Here is a 16,720-nt window from a genome sequence, read left to right on the forward strand (position 1 = left end):
AACATTCAACTGACCGATGTAACATGTGTTCTGTATCTGCATGTGTAAACTATTTATATGTTCTCCTGTTTCATTTGTGGGGTATATATCATCTTAATATCTATACCAGTACAAGACGTTATGTTTTTTTCGTTTCTGTTACCAATGTTAAAATCCTGATTTTAATGTATTTCATTAAGATGTTTGCTAGTATGTACGAAACTGAAAAGTCAAAACAACCTTCGGTGAAAATAAAAGCAAGGGCTGTAACATTAAGACTGAAATGCAAATTCCACACTGTTAAATGCAGTGGAGGGAGCGGCTAGGTGGAAAGATTACATTGAGGGCCTCTATGAGGAGATGACTTTGTAGAAGATGAAACAGCGTTTAGAAGAGTTCTGAAAGACTTAAAATCTAAGAAGGCAGGAGGAATAGATAATATTCCATCCGAATTTCAAAAATCATTGGGGAACATTGCAGCAAAGCGATTATTCACGTTGGTGTGCAGAATGTATGAGACTGGGGATAAACCATCTCACTTTCAGAAAAACATCGTCCACACAAATCACAAGATTGCAAGAGCCGACAAATGCGAAAATTTTCGCACAACCAGCTTAACAGCTCATGCATCCAAGTGCTGACAACAATAATATGCAGAAGAAAGGAAGAAAAAATTGAGAATCTCTTAGATGACAATCAGTTTGGCTTTAGGGAAGGCAAATGCACCGGAGAACAGTTCTCACGTCGCAGTTGACAACGGAAGCAAGACTGAAGAAAAATCAAGACATCTTCAAAGGATTTGTTGACTTGGAAAAAGCGTTTGACAATCTACACTCCTGGAAATTGAAATAAGAACACCGTGAATTCATTGTCCCAGGAAGTGGAAACTTTATTGACACATTCCTGGGGTCAGATACATCACATGATCACACTGACAGAACCACAGGCACATAGAAACAGGCAACAGAGCATGCACAATGTCGGCACTAGTACAGTGTATATCCACCTTTCGCAGCAATGCAGGCTGCCATTCTCCCATGGAGACGATCGTAGAGATGCTGGATGTAGTCCTGTGGAACGGCTTGCCATGCCATTTCCACCTGGCGCCTCAGTTGGACCAGCGTTCGTGCTGGACGTGCAGACCGCGTGAGACGACGCTTCATCCAGTCCCAAACATGCTCAATGGGGGACAGATCCGGAGATCTTGCTGGCCAGGGTAGTTGACTTACACCTTCTAGAGCACGTTGGGTGGCACGGGATACATGCGGACGTGCATTGTCCTGTTGGAACAGCAAGTTCCCTTGCCGGTCTAGGAATGGTAGAACGATGGGTTCGATGACGGTTTGGATGTACCGTGCACTATTCAGTGTCCCCTCGACGATCACCAGTGGTGTACGGCCAGTGTAGGAGATCGCTCCCCACACCATGATGCCGGGTGTTGGCCCTGTGTGCCTCGGTCGTATGCAGTCCTGATTGTGGCGCTCACCTGCACGGCGCCAAACACGCATACGACCATCATTGGCACCAAGGCAGAAGCGACTCTCATCGCTGAAGACGACACGTCTCCATTCGTCCCTCCATTCACGCCTGTCGCGACACCACTGGAGGCGGGCTGCACGATGTTGAGGCGTGAGCGGAAGACGGCCTAACGGTGTGCGGGACCGTAGCCCAGCTTCATGGAGACGGTTGCGAATGGTCCTCGCCGATACCCCAGGAGCAACAGTGTCCCTAATTTGCTGGGAAGTGGCGGTGCGGTCCCCTACGGCACTGCGTAGGATCCTACGGTCTTGGCGTGCATCCGTGCGTCGCTGCGGTCCGGTCCCAGGTCGACGGGCACGTGCACCTTCCGCCGACCACTGGCGACAACATCGATGTACTGTGGAGACCTCACGCCCCACGTGTTGAGCAATTCGGCGGTACGTCCACCCGGCCTCCCGCATGCCCACTATACGCCCTCGCTCAAAGTCCGTCAACTGCACATACGGTTCACGTCCACGCTGTCGCGGCATGCTACCAGTGTTAAAGACTGCGATGGAGCTCCGTATGCCACGGCAAACTGGCTGACACTGACAGCGGCGGTGCACAAATGCTGCGCAGCTAGCGCCATTCGACGGCCAACACCGCGGTTCCTGGTGTGTCCGCTGTGCCGTGCGTGTGATCATTGCTTGTACAGCCCTCTCGCAGTGTCCGGAGCAAGTATGGTGGGTCTGACACACCGGTGTCAATGTGTTCTTTTTTTCCATTTCCAGGAGTGTATAATGGTACAAGATATTCGAAATCCTGAGAAAAATAGGGATAAGCTATAGAGAAAGAACGGTAATGTAGACTATGCACGATAACTATGGGGGAACAATAAGAATGGAAGACCAAGAACGAAGTGCACAGACAGGGATGTAGTCTTTCGTCCCTACTGTTTAATCTATACGTCGAAGAAGCAATGACGGAAATAAATGAAAGTATCATTGATGGGTTTAAAATTCAAGGGGAAAGAATCTCAATGATACGATTCGCTGATGAGATTGCTATCCTCAGTGAAAGTGACGAAGAATTACAGGATATACTGAATGGAATGAACAGTCTAATGAGTACAGAATATCGATTGAGAGTAAATCGAAGAAAGATAATAGTAATGAGAAGTAACAAAAACGAGAACAGCGAGAAATTTAACTTCATAATTAGTGAGCACGAAGTAGATGAAGTTACAGAATTCTGCTACCTCGATAGCAAAATAACCGAGGATGGACGGAGCAAAGAGGACATGAAAAGCAGGCTAGCACTGGCAAAAAGCCCGTTCCTGACCAAGAGAAGTCTGTTAGTACCGAACTTAGGCATTAATTTGAGGAAGGAATTTCTCAGAATGTACCTTTGGATCACAGCGTTGTATGGTAGTGAAACAAGGGCTGCGGGAAAACCGAAAAAGAAGAGAATCGAAGCATTTGAGGTGTGGTGCTACAGAAGACTGTCGAAAATTAGGTTGACTGATGAGGTAAAACATGACGAGATTCTCCGCAGAATCGATGAGGGAAGTAATATATAGAAAACACTGACAAGAAGAAGGGACAGGAAGACAGAACGTCTGTTAAGACATCACGGAATAACTACCGTGGTACTGCAGGGGGCTGTAGAGGATAAAAACTGTAGAGAAAAACAGAGACTGGGATACATACAGCAAACAACTGAGGAAGTAGGTTGCAAGAGCTATTCTCAATTGAGGAGGTTGTCACAGGAGAGGAATTGGTGACTAGTCGCATCAAATCAGTCTGAAAACTGATGACTTCCTTTGATGATCTGTATCAGTTAACCTGTGGTATTATAGGGGCTTTGTGGGTATCCTGTCAGTTATTTTACGATGTAGATTGCAGAACACCCCTAAGCAAAAAAACTAAACATGATCAATGTAGTGCAAAACATTGGAATGACGTATCAGGATGAGTCATCCCAATCATTGCAATTCTATTCCAAGCCGAGTTCGAGCCGTTGTTGCTGCAACATGTGGCAGGTTTCTGTGCTGAATTCCACATCATGAATACTCACAAATCACATAAAAATTTAATCATGAATGCTTCCTGCTATGCTGTACACATACAATGAGCAAAATTGCAGTTTTACTGGCTATCACTGTGCATGCGTACTGCATCCACCCCATAGCCCTGACCTCGCTCTCCTTGGCGTTTTTCTGGTTCAGTTACTAAAGGTAAAGTACTGTGAAGTTAGACATGAGAGAAATTTGATGTCGTATTTAAAGAGTGTGAGGCGTTTGTACAGGGGTAGAAAAAAATAATATACGAACACCACGAGAAACGCAGGCTTGAACATAAATGCAGATGCTAGCCAAACCTTCAAACCGTGCTGCTGTATTTGACCAAGAACGGCACCTGTATAATGTCCTCAGTACACTGCAACGGTCAGAACAGCTTTCTGCTTAATTGTGAGTGCATTATGTCAAAGCTATGGGACTTCGAACGTGGGCGTGTTGTTTGTGCTCGTATGGTGGGCGCTTCCATAAGTGTTTGGTGTATCAAAAGGCATAGAATTGAAGATTTATACAGCATACAGAAACAGCGGCATAACTTCATCCGCTAAGTCACATGGCGTACAAAAATGTGTGTTGAGTGACCGTGGCGGACGGTCATTGAAGAGCATTGGGACGAAAGGTAAGAGAACAAAAGCTGCAGATGTCGCTGCAGAACAGAATGTCGCACTCGCGAAACCTGTCAGCACCGAGAACACGAAGGGAGCTCCAGAAGCACTGGGTTACAGTACGAGCTGGCATTCCAAAGCCGCTAACCAGCGATGCAAACGTCGGTAACAAGAAAACATGGTGAAACCAGGACTGTGGAGCAATAGAAGAATGTCATTTGGTCGGATCAGTCTTATTTCACACCGTTTCCAACTGCTGGCCGAGTTTATGTCCCAAGAATGTTGATGTGAGCGGCAACAACGTGGTATTGCGTGGGCCCCATGGTTACTCTGCAAGGTCGCATTCCTGCCAAGCATATTGTGAAAATTCTGGCTGATCACGTCCATCTCACGGTAGAATGTTTGTTGTATGTCAGACGCCGGACCACCTATTCACGCAGCTCTCATCGTACAGGACTAATTTTGTGAGCACGAGGCTGAATTGTCGCATCTTCCCTGGCCACACAGACACCAGATCTCAAAATTATTGACTCTTTGCGATCTGCTTCCGAGAGAAGGATGCGTAGTCGCTATCCACCTCCATCATCGTTATCTGAAATTTGCACAATTTTACGGGCAGAATGGTTTAAGACTCCCTTGAAAACAATACAGGACCTGTATTTATCCATCCCGAGCCGATTGGAAATTGTTTTGAATGCCAGCGGGTTTGATATACCGTATTAGGCTTGGTAATGTGTTGTGTTTGTGGTTTTTCGGTATTTTTATGCAACCTTGTAAATCTCATACAATCAGTCTGTGACGCGTTAACTACGAGTACTTGCCAACCGAATAAAGTATTGGAAAATGCAGCAAGATTTTGACAAGATATTAATCTGGTGCAAAGATATGCAGCTAACTCTAAATATGTGAAAGGTAAAGCTGTGCGTTTTACCAAATATAAAACTGCAGTTGTCTTTGTCTGGGCAGCTAATGAATCGCAACTGGTGTCACACGTCACAGACATTTGGTAGCAGCAATGCACAGGGATATGAAGTGGAACGAGGAAAAAGTTTAACTAAACCGCATTCTTCGGTGTATTGCCTCGTACCCTGCATTTCTCTTTGAAAATCACGTACACAATGCTTATTGAAAGGCTGCTCAACTGTCTGAGATGTATAGCGGGAGACGTTTAACATGAAGGTTCGGAGTCAATTCTCCGTTCCCGTAGATAAATGATCAACGTGGCTGACTCCTATACGAAGGACCCAGGTTCGTTTCCCGGCACTGATAGGGACGCTTCCTTGGTGGGAGAGGACTGATGCAGAGGACTGGTACGCATGCACTCAGCCTCACGATGCGAACTGAGGAGCTACTTGATCGAGAAGTGGTTACAAGGTCTGCTAACCGGAAAACGGCCAGGACAACGGTGTGCTGACCCTACAGTCCACCATGCCGCATCTCGATGACACCATTCGCTAAGGATGACACGGCGGCCGGAAGAGTCAGATTGGTTCCCGTCTGTGGCCAGAATCGCGGTGCTTTTCTGCTTTCCTGCGGAGTTACTTACAATAGTATGTTTGATTTGTGAGAGAGTGTCACAGAAACGTTGAAAAATCTGCAGGTGCAAACATCCCAGGAAAAACACGCATCAGATATTACGGAAACTAACACACCGTGTAATAGAATGTACACTATGTAGATATAGGTGGGTGTATAACAAGAATGTCTCAACTTCCTCTTACAGTGTAAATACAGCTTTGTTTTTTGGTTGCTGTTGCCCAGAACTTCTCTTTATAAAGACTTTTTCAAGTTTTCAAGCAGCGGTTGTCACAATCGTCGTTAATAATTCATGAAACTTGAATGCTGTCACATTATTTAATAATATTTCGAGCGTATCGCAAGAAACAGAATTTTAAAGGAAGCTTTCCGACTTATAAAGTTACTTTGATACTTTTTTTTTTTTTTTCATACTTGAGCCCAGGGATAGGCTTGAAAATGCATTCGGCTTCTGGGTCACTGATCAAATCAGCAGTCAATAAATTTTACATTAACAATCAGAATTACTGCTTATACTCTGTTGTACTGACAAGGGCATAGAATGAAAGTGAAACAGTTAAATTCGTTTTTCACCCACCCACCCACCATCACTACTTCCTTCTTCCATCGTCTCCACCTTAACCGCCAAAAGAAAAAGTAATACAACGTAAACGCTGTGGTAAGAATCATACTGAGCAAGAGCTTCATAAATAAATGAAATATTTTCATTAGTCAGTCATCCGCATATTCTGTGGGTCGTAATCGCGGCCTCTTGCTATTATGTGGAACGAGTCCGATTTACAGTTGTAGCACACTGCCTCAGTTGAAAACTATGGCAATATGCTGACCATTTACAACATGGTATTGTTTTTTTTTTACATGTGTACAGTGATTTATGCTTTACCACGTTCGTTTTCTCTGTCCTGGATAGTGTACATCATTTCTCTTTCGAGTTTACTGCATCGAGCTGTGCAGTATACCTTGTGGAGTAGCGGTTGGCGTCGTTCGTTGTCATGTTGCAGGTCACTAGTTCAAACACCATCACCAGTAAATATTGGTTATTTAGTATTTATCATTTCTAGAAGGCTCTCAACATTTCTTATGTTTGAACCGTTCGCATATTCTGGAATGTTCCATGGTTGTACAAATAACAGCACTCTTCGTCCATGAGTTCAGTTCTATTGTACCATTGTACCTGTACGTCGGTGTCAGTAATAAACGTGCCTTCAGTGATAAGTATTGTACGAGGACGTGCTGAAAAGTAATGCCTCCGAACTTTTTACGTGAAAACTCTTAAAGCTTCTTAAATAAAACAAACCTTATGAATATTTGACATTTTTGTTCTTCATATCTATATATTTATTTTTTATTGTAGTCTGTAGGTACATGGTGAAAGCCCCCAGGATATCCTAAAGTTAAACTTTATTAAAAACAAAAAAATGAAACACCGATCGACCATAAGCATTGGCAAAGACATTAATTATGAATGCGTGGTAAGGTGCAGACAAATGAAGAAAAAAAACCATCATTCATTTTTCCTTGTACATCAGTATTAAGTATTTTTACTGAAGTGAAGTGGAACCAAGTAAGGAGGATTTTGTTATTTTTGACACGCACTGTTGTCCTTGAAGTCTGCTGCCTGGTCTACAATTGAAATGTAAAAGTACGATTAGCCAAAAATCGTACAGCAGAACATTTCTAATAATGCAATTGTAATTTGCTTTAAATTAATTTTTCTTTCCATTCATAGTATTATTATTATTATTATTTTTATAAAATAATAATAATAATAATAATAATAATAATAATATCACATTAGTCACGCTGGCGATGAACACATCTCTCCCAACGAGAGACCAAGTTTTTTTTCATACTGTCACTGCAGAATGTTTGACTTCGTTGACGGAGCCACCACAACACCTCTGCTTACACCGCTTCAACACTGTCAAAGTCAAGTGCTCGAAGGCGCTCCTTACGTTTTGGAAACAGATGAAAATCGAGACTGTATGGAGGCTGACAGTGCGCCCAAGTCATCAGATGGTTGCAGATGTCGCAGCGCTCATGTGTGGTCTGACATTGTCAAGCTGAAGCAGAGGTTTCTCGGTGTGTGGACAATCTCTTCGAATGCGAATGCGAAACTCGTTTGAAGCACGCTGTTTCTCACGCACCGACGTAGTTAAGTTAACCACCTCCATGTTAGACGCTACACCTCGGAGCCCACTGGCGGTAGGGGAATGCAAACACACTGAAGCGCCAAAGAAACTGGTATAAGCATGCCTGCTCAAATACAGAGATATGTAAACAGGCAGAATACGGCGCTGCGGTCGACTAAGCCCATATAAGACAACAAGTGTCTGGCGTAGTTGTTTGATCGTTTGTTGCTCCTACAATGGCAGGTTATCTGGATTTAAGTAAGTTTTAACGTGTTGTTACAGTCGGAGCACGAACAATGGGGCACAGCATCTCCGAGGTAGCAATGAAGTGGAGATTTTCCCGTACGGCCATTTCACGGTTGTACCATGAATATCATGAAACCGGTAAAATATCAAATCTCCGACATCTCTGCGGCCGGAAAAAGATCCTGCAAAAACGAGACCAACGACGACTGAAGAGAACTGTTCAACGTGACAGAAGAGCAAACCTTCCTAAAATTGCTGCAGATTTCAATGCTGGGGCATCAACAAGCATCAGCGTGCGAAACATTCAACGAAACGTCATCGATATGGGCTTTTGGAGCCGACGGGCCTCTTGTCTATCTTTGATGGCTGCATGTTGTTGTTGTTGTTGTGGTCTTCAGTCCTGAGACCGGTTTGATGCAGCTCTCCATGCTACTCTATCCTGTGTGAGCTTCTTCATCTCCCACTACCTACTGCAACCTACATCCTTCTGTATTTCCTTAGTGTACTCATCTCTTGGTCTACCTCTACGATTTTTACCCTCCACGCTGCCCTCCAGTACTAAATTGGTGATCCCTTGATGCCCCAGAACATGTCCTACCAACCGATCCCTTCTTCTAGTCAAGTTGTGCCACAAACTTCTCTTCTCCCCAATCCTATTCAATACTTCCTCATTAGTTATGTGATCTACCCATCTAATCTTCAGCATTCTTCTGTAGCACCACATTTCAAAAGCTTCTATTCTCTTCTTGTCCAAACTATTTATCGTCCATGTTTCACTTTCATACATAGCTACACTCCATGCAAATACTTTCAAAAATGACTTCCTGATACTTAAATCTATACTCCATGTTAGCAAATTTCTCTTGACTGCATAACCCAATGCTTTACGCCTCGCCTGGCCCTGTCAACACTGGCATTGGTCTGTTGATGCCTGGAACATGTTGCCTGGTCGGAGGAGTCTCGTTTAAAATTGTATCGAGCAGATGGACGTGTACAGGTACGGAGACAACCTCATGAATCCATGACCCTGCATATCAGCAGGGGACTGTTCAAGCTGGTGGAGGCTCCGTAATGGTGTCGGGCGTTTACAGTTGGAGTGATATGGGACCCCTGATACGTCTAGATACGACTCTGACAGGTGACACATACGTAAGCATTACTTGCAGCCATTCATCTCCATTGTGGATTCCGACGGACTTGGGCAATTCCAGTAGGACAATGTGACACCCCACACGTCCAGAATTTCAGGAGAGTCGCTCCAGGAACACTTTTCTCAGTTTAAACACTTCCGCTAGCCACCAAACTCCCCAGACGTGAACATTAGTATGCATATCTGGAATGCCTGGCATCATGCTGTTCAGAAGAGATCTCCACACCGTCGTACTTTTACGGATTTATGGAGTCATGGTGTCAGTTCCCTCCAGCACTACTACAGACGCTAGTCGAGTCCATGTCACGTCTTGTTGCGGCACTTCTGCGTGCTCGCAGGGCCCCTACACGATATTAAGCAGGTGTACCAGTTTCTTTGGCTCTTCAATGTATGTAGAAATGAAGAATAAAAGTGGAGAATGTTTACACCATTTGTTTTATTTAAAAAGGTTTAAGAGTTTCCACATAAAAATTCGTAAACATTACTTTTCAGCACGTTCTCGTATTTCATAAACTACCCTGCTTTCGAATTTGGACTTGACTGTGGAAACGACGTGACAGTACTTCATCTACATCTACATCTACATTCATACTCCGCAAGCCACCCAACGGTGTGTGGCGGAGGGCACTTTACGTGCCACTGTCATTACCTCCCTTTCCTGTTCCAGTCGCGTATGGTTCGCGGGAAGAACGACTGTCTGAAAGCCTCCGTGCGCGCTCTAATCTCTCTAATTTTACATTCGTGATCTCCTCGGGAGGTATAAGTAGGGGGAAGCAATATACTCGATACCTCATCCAGAAACGCACCCTCTCGAAACCTGGCGAGCAAGCTACACCGCGATGCAGAGCGCCTCTCTTGCAGAGTCTGCCACTTGAGTTTATTAAACATCGCCGTAACGCTATCACGGTTACCAAATAACCCTGTGACGAAACGCGCCGCTCTTCTTTGGATCTTCTCTATCTCCTCCGTCAACCCGATCTGGTACGGATCCCACACTGATGAGCAATACTCAAGTATAGGTCGAACGAGTGTTTTGTAAGCCACCTCCTTTGTTGATGGACTACATTTTCTAAGCACTCTCCCAATGAATCTCAACCTGGTACCCGCCTTACCAACAATTAATTTTATATGATCATTCCACTTCAAATCGTTCCGTACGCATACTCCCAGATATTTTACAGAAGTAACTGCTACCAGTGTTTGTTCCGCTATCATATAATCATACAATAAAGGATCCTTCTTTCTATGAATTCGCAATACATTACATTTGTCTATGTTAAGGGACAGTTGCCACTCCCTGCACCAAGTGCCTATCCGCTGCAGATCTTCCTGCATTTCGCTACAATTTTCTAATGCTGCAACTTCTCTGTATACTACAGCATCATCCGCGAAAAGCCGCATGGAACTTCCGACACTATCTACTAGGTCATTTATATATATTGTGAAAAGCAATGGTCCCATAACACTTCCCTGTGGCACGCCAGAGGTTACCTTAACGTCTGTAGACGTCTCTCCATTGATAATGTTACTGCATTTAATTGATGACAATAACGTTCATAAGGGAGACATCGATATCCCAACTGCTTAAAGAGCTCTCTACAGGAGTGTACACGATATATTATCCTTACTACATGCCTCTGTACAACAGAAAACTATTTCCTCCATCACGATGATACGATGCCATAAAAAATTCTCTAATGGAAATAGCAAAAGTAAGTGAACTCTTTGATATTTTCATATAGTAAATTTTATATTATCCGCAACTTAAAATTTAGTGAGCTTAAAAGTTTAAGATTATCTCTAACATCTCTTCAGGTTCTTATCAACGTAAACATCAAAGAATTCATAATATTATGTACCTTTTGTTGATTTACCCCAGTTTGCATTATTTCCAATGGTGTGATCACATCTTATGCAAAACTGGTTAGGATGTATTGTGATTACATCTTGAACCGTGAATTTACTTTCAAACCTTTTCTTAAGAATTTACTTTGTTTACTAACGATTCATCAAGAACATTAACACATTTAATCACACTGTGTGAGCGTGGAAGTAGTTGCCAGTGGGTAACTGATGAAAAAAAAATAAATTTCTTTCAATAGATGGAAATTTTATTTCTAAAAGCCTTTTTTTTAAACAGATTTACAATTATAATCAGAAAGCACCCTCAAAATATCAAGTTACAATTTTATTCAAAGGCAGAAAGAACAAATATTGACCGTATGAGCTTTCAGGCTGAGAACCTTGCCGTTGCCTTTTGATACGGTCGTAGTCACGACCGCTCACAACAACCTCTTATAGTCTGCACTGGTGCAAATCTGCAACACACCAGATTACTTTAAACTAAAACTTTTAACAACTCACGCAAGCACATAAACTATGCACCCAGTAGGTGGGATGGAAATGGTACAAAACACTAACATTAGAAAAATTAACTTGCCACCGAAGGTGCAACTTGATTTAAAAAAAAAAAAAAAATCTCACGGTGGAAGGGTGGCAGCTTTATATACTAAAATGACCATTTAAATAAAAACCCATGAAATGCAGTCTTACATAAAATATACAAACATGCTCTACATTACACATATACCGCCTCTCCAGATGATAGGCAAGATAAAAACATATTTCAGGAATTTGGCCGTTACACTTCAAGGAATAAATTCGTTAACACCGAATCCGACAAACATGACAAAGGCAGCTATTAACGTACGGCAGACCGACAGACAGACACTAACTGCCTAATAAATGCGGACGAGAGACCGACCAAGAACACAAGTAGAATTTAACAAGTAAATGAAACAACATATCACGAATCACTTAACTTTTAATAAACTGCGATGTCTGGCGAAGAACTAGCGCAGCACGCCCAAAACGCTCTGCCGAACCGTCCGCTGCCAGCCGCTTCAACGGACGCAGGAAGGCGCGCCGATCTCCCGTCTCACGGCGTCGCAGCTCGCGCCGGCCAGACCGATGTCGTGGGTTGACTCTTGTTGCTCTCGTGTCGGCCGCGAAGCCACTACCCCTCGCTGTACGGCGCGGGCCACTGGACTGACGTGGCGACCTCACATGCGCCGACGCTCAAGACGGACAAGTCATCCTGTGTCTCAGTGCGCGACCGACCGACCAACCGACCAACCGATCGATCCAACCGCCAATGACCATTGCTTGAACAGACTCGAGCAGACTGGTGGCCTAACACATACTAGCACTCCGGACGACAGACAGACAGACAGACAGACAGACACTGACTGCCCCACACTGACCCGGCTGACCAACTGACCAGACTCCCCGCCTAGCGAGCTCATAGCGCCCCTTAAATGCACGTGAACAGGCAACCTTTTCCCTTTTCCACCAGAGGGAGACACCAAAGCTGCGATTGCCACAGCGGCGCCACCGCCAGAAACGGAGGGCGACTGCTTCACACAACGCGCTACGGCGCGCTCTTCAAAACAGCAATTTTTCCCACGGCTCACATCTAAATTTGGCGACAGAGCATTTCCAGTTACTTAGAAGCCGGAATTTTCAAGGAAAATACTTTTTTCTTTTTTTTTTTCGAGAAATTTGTGCTACAGAACGTACGTGTACGTACATACATTTCAAATAGTCACAACTGATTTTTGTGGCTAAAGTCTTAGGAGATGACTGTTGTGTTTACAGGAGCCTCATATCCGCATAGTTTCGCTACGGAGCCACGACTTCACCGGCCTGGGCTTCACGGTGTGCGGCAACATGAGAGACGGCATCTTCGTCAAGGACGTGCTGCACCGCGGGCCCGCTTCCGAGTCAGGTCGGATAGCACCAGGTACGTTCTTCGGTCACCTACAACGAGCTTTCAGCTGGACTAGGACCAAATGCAGCAAATGTCGCCAATCTTACAGAATAAACATGGGCTAGTAGATAAAACCACACAACTCATCTATAGCTATTTTTCATTTTTTGCTGCTTTCCCAGGTGAAAAAAACTGCTATGCTTTACAAACTTGCAGGGTCAACCCGAACTCCATAGACTTTTTTTCTGATATTTTTCAGGGATACTTTTTGAGTATTTTGCTATGGGCGAAACAGGTATTGTTGGGCCCATACGCTGGAAAATATTATAATTTAATTTATTCCATACAGTTTTAATCGGACAAATGTTAACTAGGCAGATTAAAACTGTGTGCCGGGCCGAGACTCGAACTCGGTACCTTTGCCTTTCGCGGGCAAGCGGCCAAGTCCTATATCCTTTCTTCCACGAGTGCTAGTTGTGCAAGGTTCGCAGAAGAGCTTCTGTGAAGTTTGGAAGGTAGGAGACGGGGTACTGGCAGAATTGAAGCTGTGAGGACGGGTCGTGAGTCGTGCTTGGGTAGCTCAGATGGTAGAGCACTTGCCCGCGCAAGGCAAAGGTTCCGAGTTAGAGTCTCGGTCCGGCACACAGTTTTAATCTGCCAGGAAGTTTCATATCAGCGCACACTCCGCTGCAGAGTGAAAATCTCATTCTAAATGCTAACTAATTTGGAACCAAACGAGTAGTTCCTAGCTTATGAAGTAGGAGTGATCCTGAGAACAGAAATGTTAAGCACTATTTTAAAAAAATTATTTATTTTACTAAATACCCAAAGGCTGGTAATTTCACATCACAATTACAGACACCTATCAGACTCTATGCAAAGGTTTCTTTTACCTGGAAAACCATGACTGTTTAAATTTATATTTACAGAAGACTTAGCATTAAAACCAAATATCAAAAAATTTAAATAACTTTATAGTAGATTAAAATGTCAACTTTAAAACCTTCAAAACTAGCATAAATTTTAAAATTTCTTTAGGCAAACTCTAAGATAAATTTTGAGAAAACAAATATTCACAATTATCAACAAATCAAATCACTTGAAAGATAAGAAATGCAATGGCAAGTAGGCCAGTCCCTTTTACAATAAGGGATTAACTTCAGACTGGACAATCGGCGGTTGTCACTCGTCCATGCCACCTCTATGGCTGTTACTTTGGCCATACATCAACACAATTTCCACACATAATAATAACAACTCCTGCAACACAACAACTATTAAGCACTTATAACAATCAAGCAACGTGAATAAAATGTCTTGGCCCTTAATAACATGAGAACTAGGCTTTTAATTTACACCAAAACTGCTTCTTAACTAGAGAAGGAGCAAGAGAAGTTAATTGCCAAACCAACTGACCAATTTAAATATTAAAACAAAACACAACACCTCAGTTACTAGGTACAATTTAAAAAAAGGAGTTCACGTTATGAAAAAATTTACTTAAAAAGACAAAAAGCTCGGCAAATTCAAGTGACAAATTTAAATATGAATAAACAGCACCTCACTTGCTTGGTGCACTACACCTTTTTAAAATTGAAGGTGGTCTTTCTGTCGTACTACGCGGGCACTGGAACGCGATTGATGTCTGGTAACCAGTTCAGCGAACTTCAGACAAGTTTGCTTTAGTACAAATTTTTAGGACAGGATTAGTGATTACCAGATGTTAAACTTTCACTGCGTCCTTCGTCGCTACTACCGGAATGTTTTTTTTTTTTTTTTTTTAAATTGAGTTTCGATTCCCCCCTAAGAGGGCGGGCTGGCAGCAGCTTAGTATGCCGCTCTTCAGCCTACAGAATTTGTTTTAAAAAAATGAAGATAATAAATAATAAAAGCAGGTGATAAAATTGGTGACTTAAATGGTAAAATGGCGGAAAGTTGTGGAACTTAAAACATAAAACAAAGGGTTGGTGATGCTAATGAAATACACAAGAAGCAGACAGGTAAAATAATAGACATACAATTAAAAAACACTGCGACAGTCTGGTTTCTGTTCACAAGAGATATAAAAATCATACCCAGCGACAGCATGATTTCTGTTCGCAACACTTTGGAAAGACTCACAACACTGAACACTCACTTGAACACTGCACTAAAAAGTTGGCAAAAATATGACACACCACATCCAAGGGCAGACGGGGGGAAACCTGGACAGATGGTGGGAAAGAAAAGGGGGGAAGGAAAGGAAAAAAACAAAGTGGGGGGGGGGAGTGGGAGAAGGAGCTGATGGAGGATCAGGACTCATAAGAAGGGGGGAGAGGCTGTGCAGATGCGACAGGGAGTGGGGAAAGGCAGAAGAGGGGAATGCAAAAGGACTCTTGGGGAGGGGGAGAGAAGGGAGGCAGAGAGAGGGTAGGCGGATAAAAAACGGGATGGAAGGGGGGGAAGAGGGAGCCTGGGGAAAAGACAGAGGAAAGGAGGGGGAGATGAGGGTCAGAGTTAATAGGAGGGATAAATGGAGGGAGAGATGGCATCACCTGGAGGGGGAGACCAGAATACTATTCTCATATACATTAGCCGCACTAAACGACCCATCTAAGGTTGAACACATTGCACACACTAGGATCAATAACTTGTTCCGCAACCTGTCTCCGGTACAGTGTTTTAAATGGGAAGTAAACAGCAACTGCTTTGGTGAAAGTGCGATCCACACGTGTAACTGAGCCAAGCTAACATGTGCCAGTTGCAGACCGCTGCGACACTACGTACTCCACTCAGTTTGGCAGAACCCAGCCCACACGTACAACCATCTGTCCATGTAGGACGCCACACACAGCTGCTCTGTGTAAGGCTAGTTGCACTATGGCTTCACCTCTTATCTACTCGAGAAAGCGCTCATTCTGCCGTTGCTCTCTCTCTCTCTCTCTCTCTCTCTCTCTCTCTCTCTCTCTCTCCCCCTCTCCCCTCCCTCTCTCTGTCTCCCTCTGACTGTCTGACACTGTCTTCTTCCTTTGTCTGTCTTGTCTGAATAGGTCAGTGTGTCGACTGCGATTGAAAATGAAGCAAACTGAGTGTCGTGTTGTTATTAAAAATTTTCATTTGAAGGATTGGACTGCTGCACAAATCAAAATAGAATTGGATGAAAGTCACACAGCCTCTGCACCATCACTGAAGACCATTTACTTTGGATTTACGAATTTAAACATGATTGGACAAGCACTGAAGACGAAGCGCACTCTGACTGTCCAGTTGAGGTCACTACAAAGGAAACCATTGTCAAAATCCATGATGAAGACAGCCGAATAAAAATTCGTGAGATTGCTTAGTTTGTAGGCACCTCAAATGAGAGAGCGCATAATATTCGACATGGAGAACTGACGAAGAAGTTTTGTGCAGGGTGGGTGCCGCGATTGCTCACAGTCGGCCACAAGCATCTGGCACAGCATTTGAACACAATGTCGGTGACGTCGAACCGCAATCCGCAAGACGTTTTGCTCCGATTTGTGACTTTTGATTAAACCTGGATCCGTCATTACACACCAGTCAAATGGCTCTGAGCACTATGCAACTTAACTTCTGATGTCATCGGTCGCCTAGAACTTAGAACTAATTAAACCTAACTAACCTAAAGACATCACACACATCCATGCCCGAGGCAGGATTCGAACCTGCGACCGTAGCAGTTGCTCGGTTCCAGACTGTAGCGCCTAGAACCACACGGCCACTCCGGCCGGCACACACCAGAGTGAAAACGGCAGCCAAAACAATGGA

At 43.8% G+C, this 16,720-nt stretch overlaps 1 protein-coding gene across 1 annotated transcript in view; it reads left to right on the forward strand.

Moving 5' to 3' along the window:
• LOC126260907 (uncharacterized) overlaps positions 1 to 16,720 on the forward strand; it is a gene marked incomplete at its 5' end in the record, with an annotated part of 472,435 nt that overhangs the window by 418,215 nt on the left and 37,500 nt on the right. The window contains one exon of the mRNA XM_049958364.1: positions 12,841 to 12,985. Coding sequence (XP_049814321.1) covers positions 12,841 to 12,985 — 145 coding nt within the window. The remainder of the gene's footprint in view (positions 1 to 12,840; positions 12,986 to 16,720) is intronic.

The sequence above is a fragment of the Schistocerca nitens genome, chromosome 5 (assembly GCF_023898315.1).
Source record: "Schistocerca nitens isolate TAMUIC-IGC-003100 chromosome 5, iqSchNite1.1, whole genome shotgun sequence".
In the NCBI taxonomy this organism is placed as follows: domain Eukaryota; kingdom Metazoa; phylum Arthropoda; class Insecta; order Orthoptera; family Acrididae; genus Schistocerca; species Schistocerca nitens.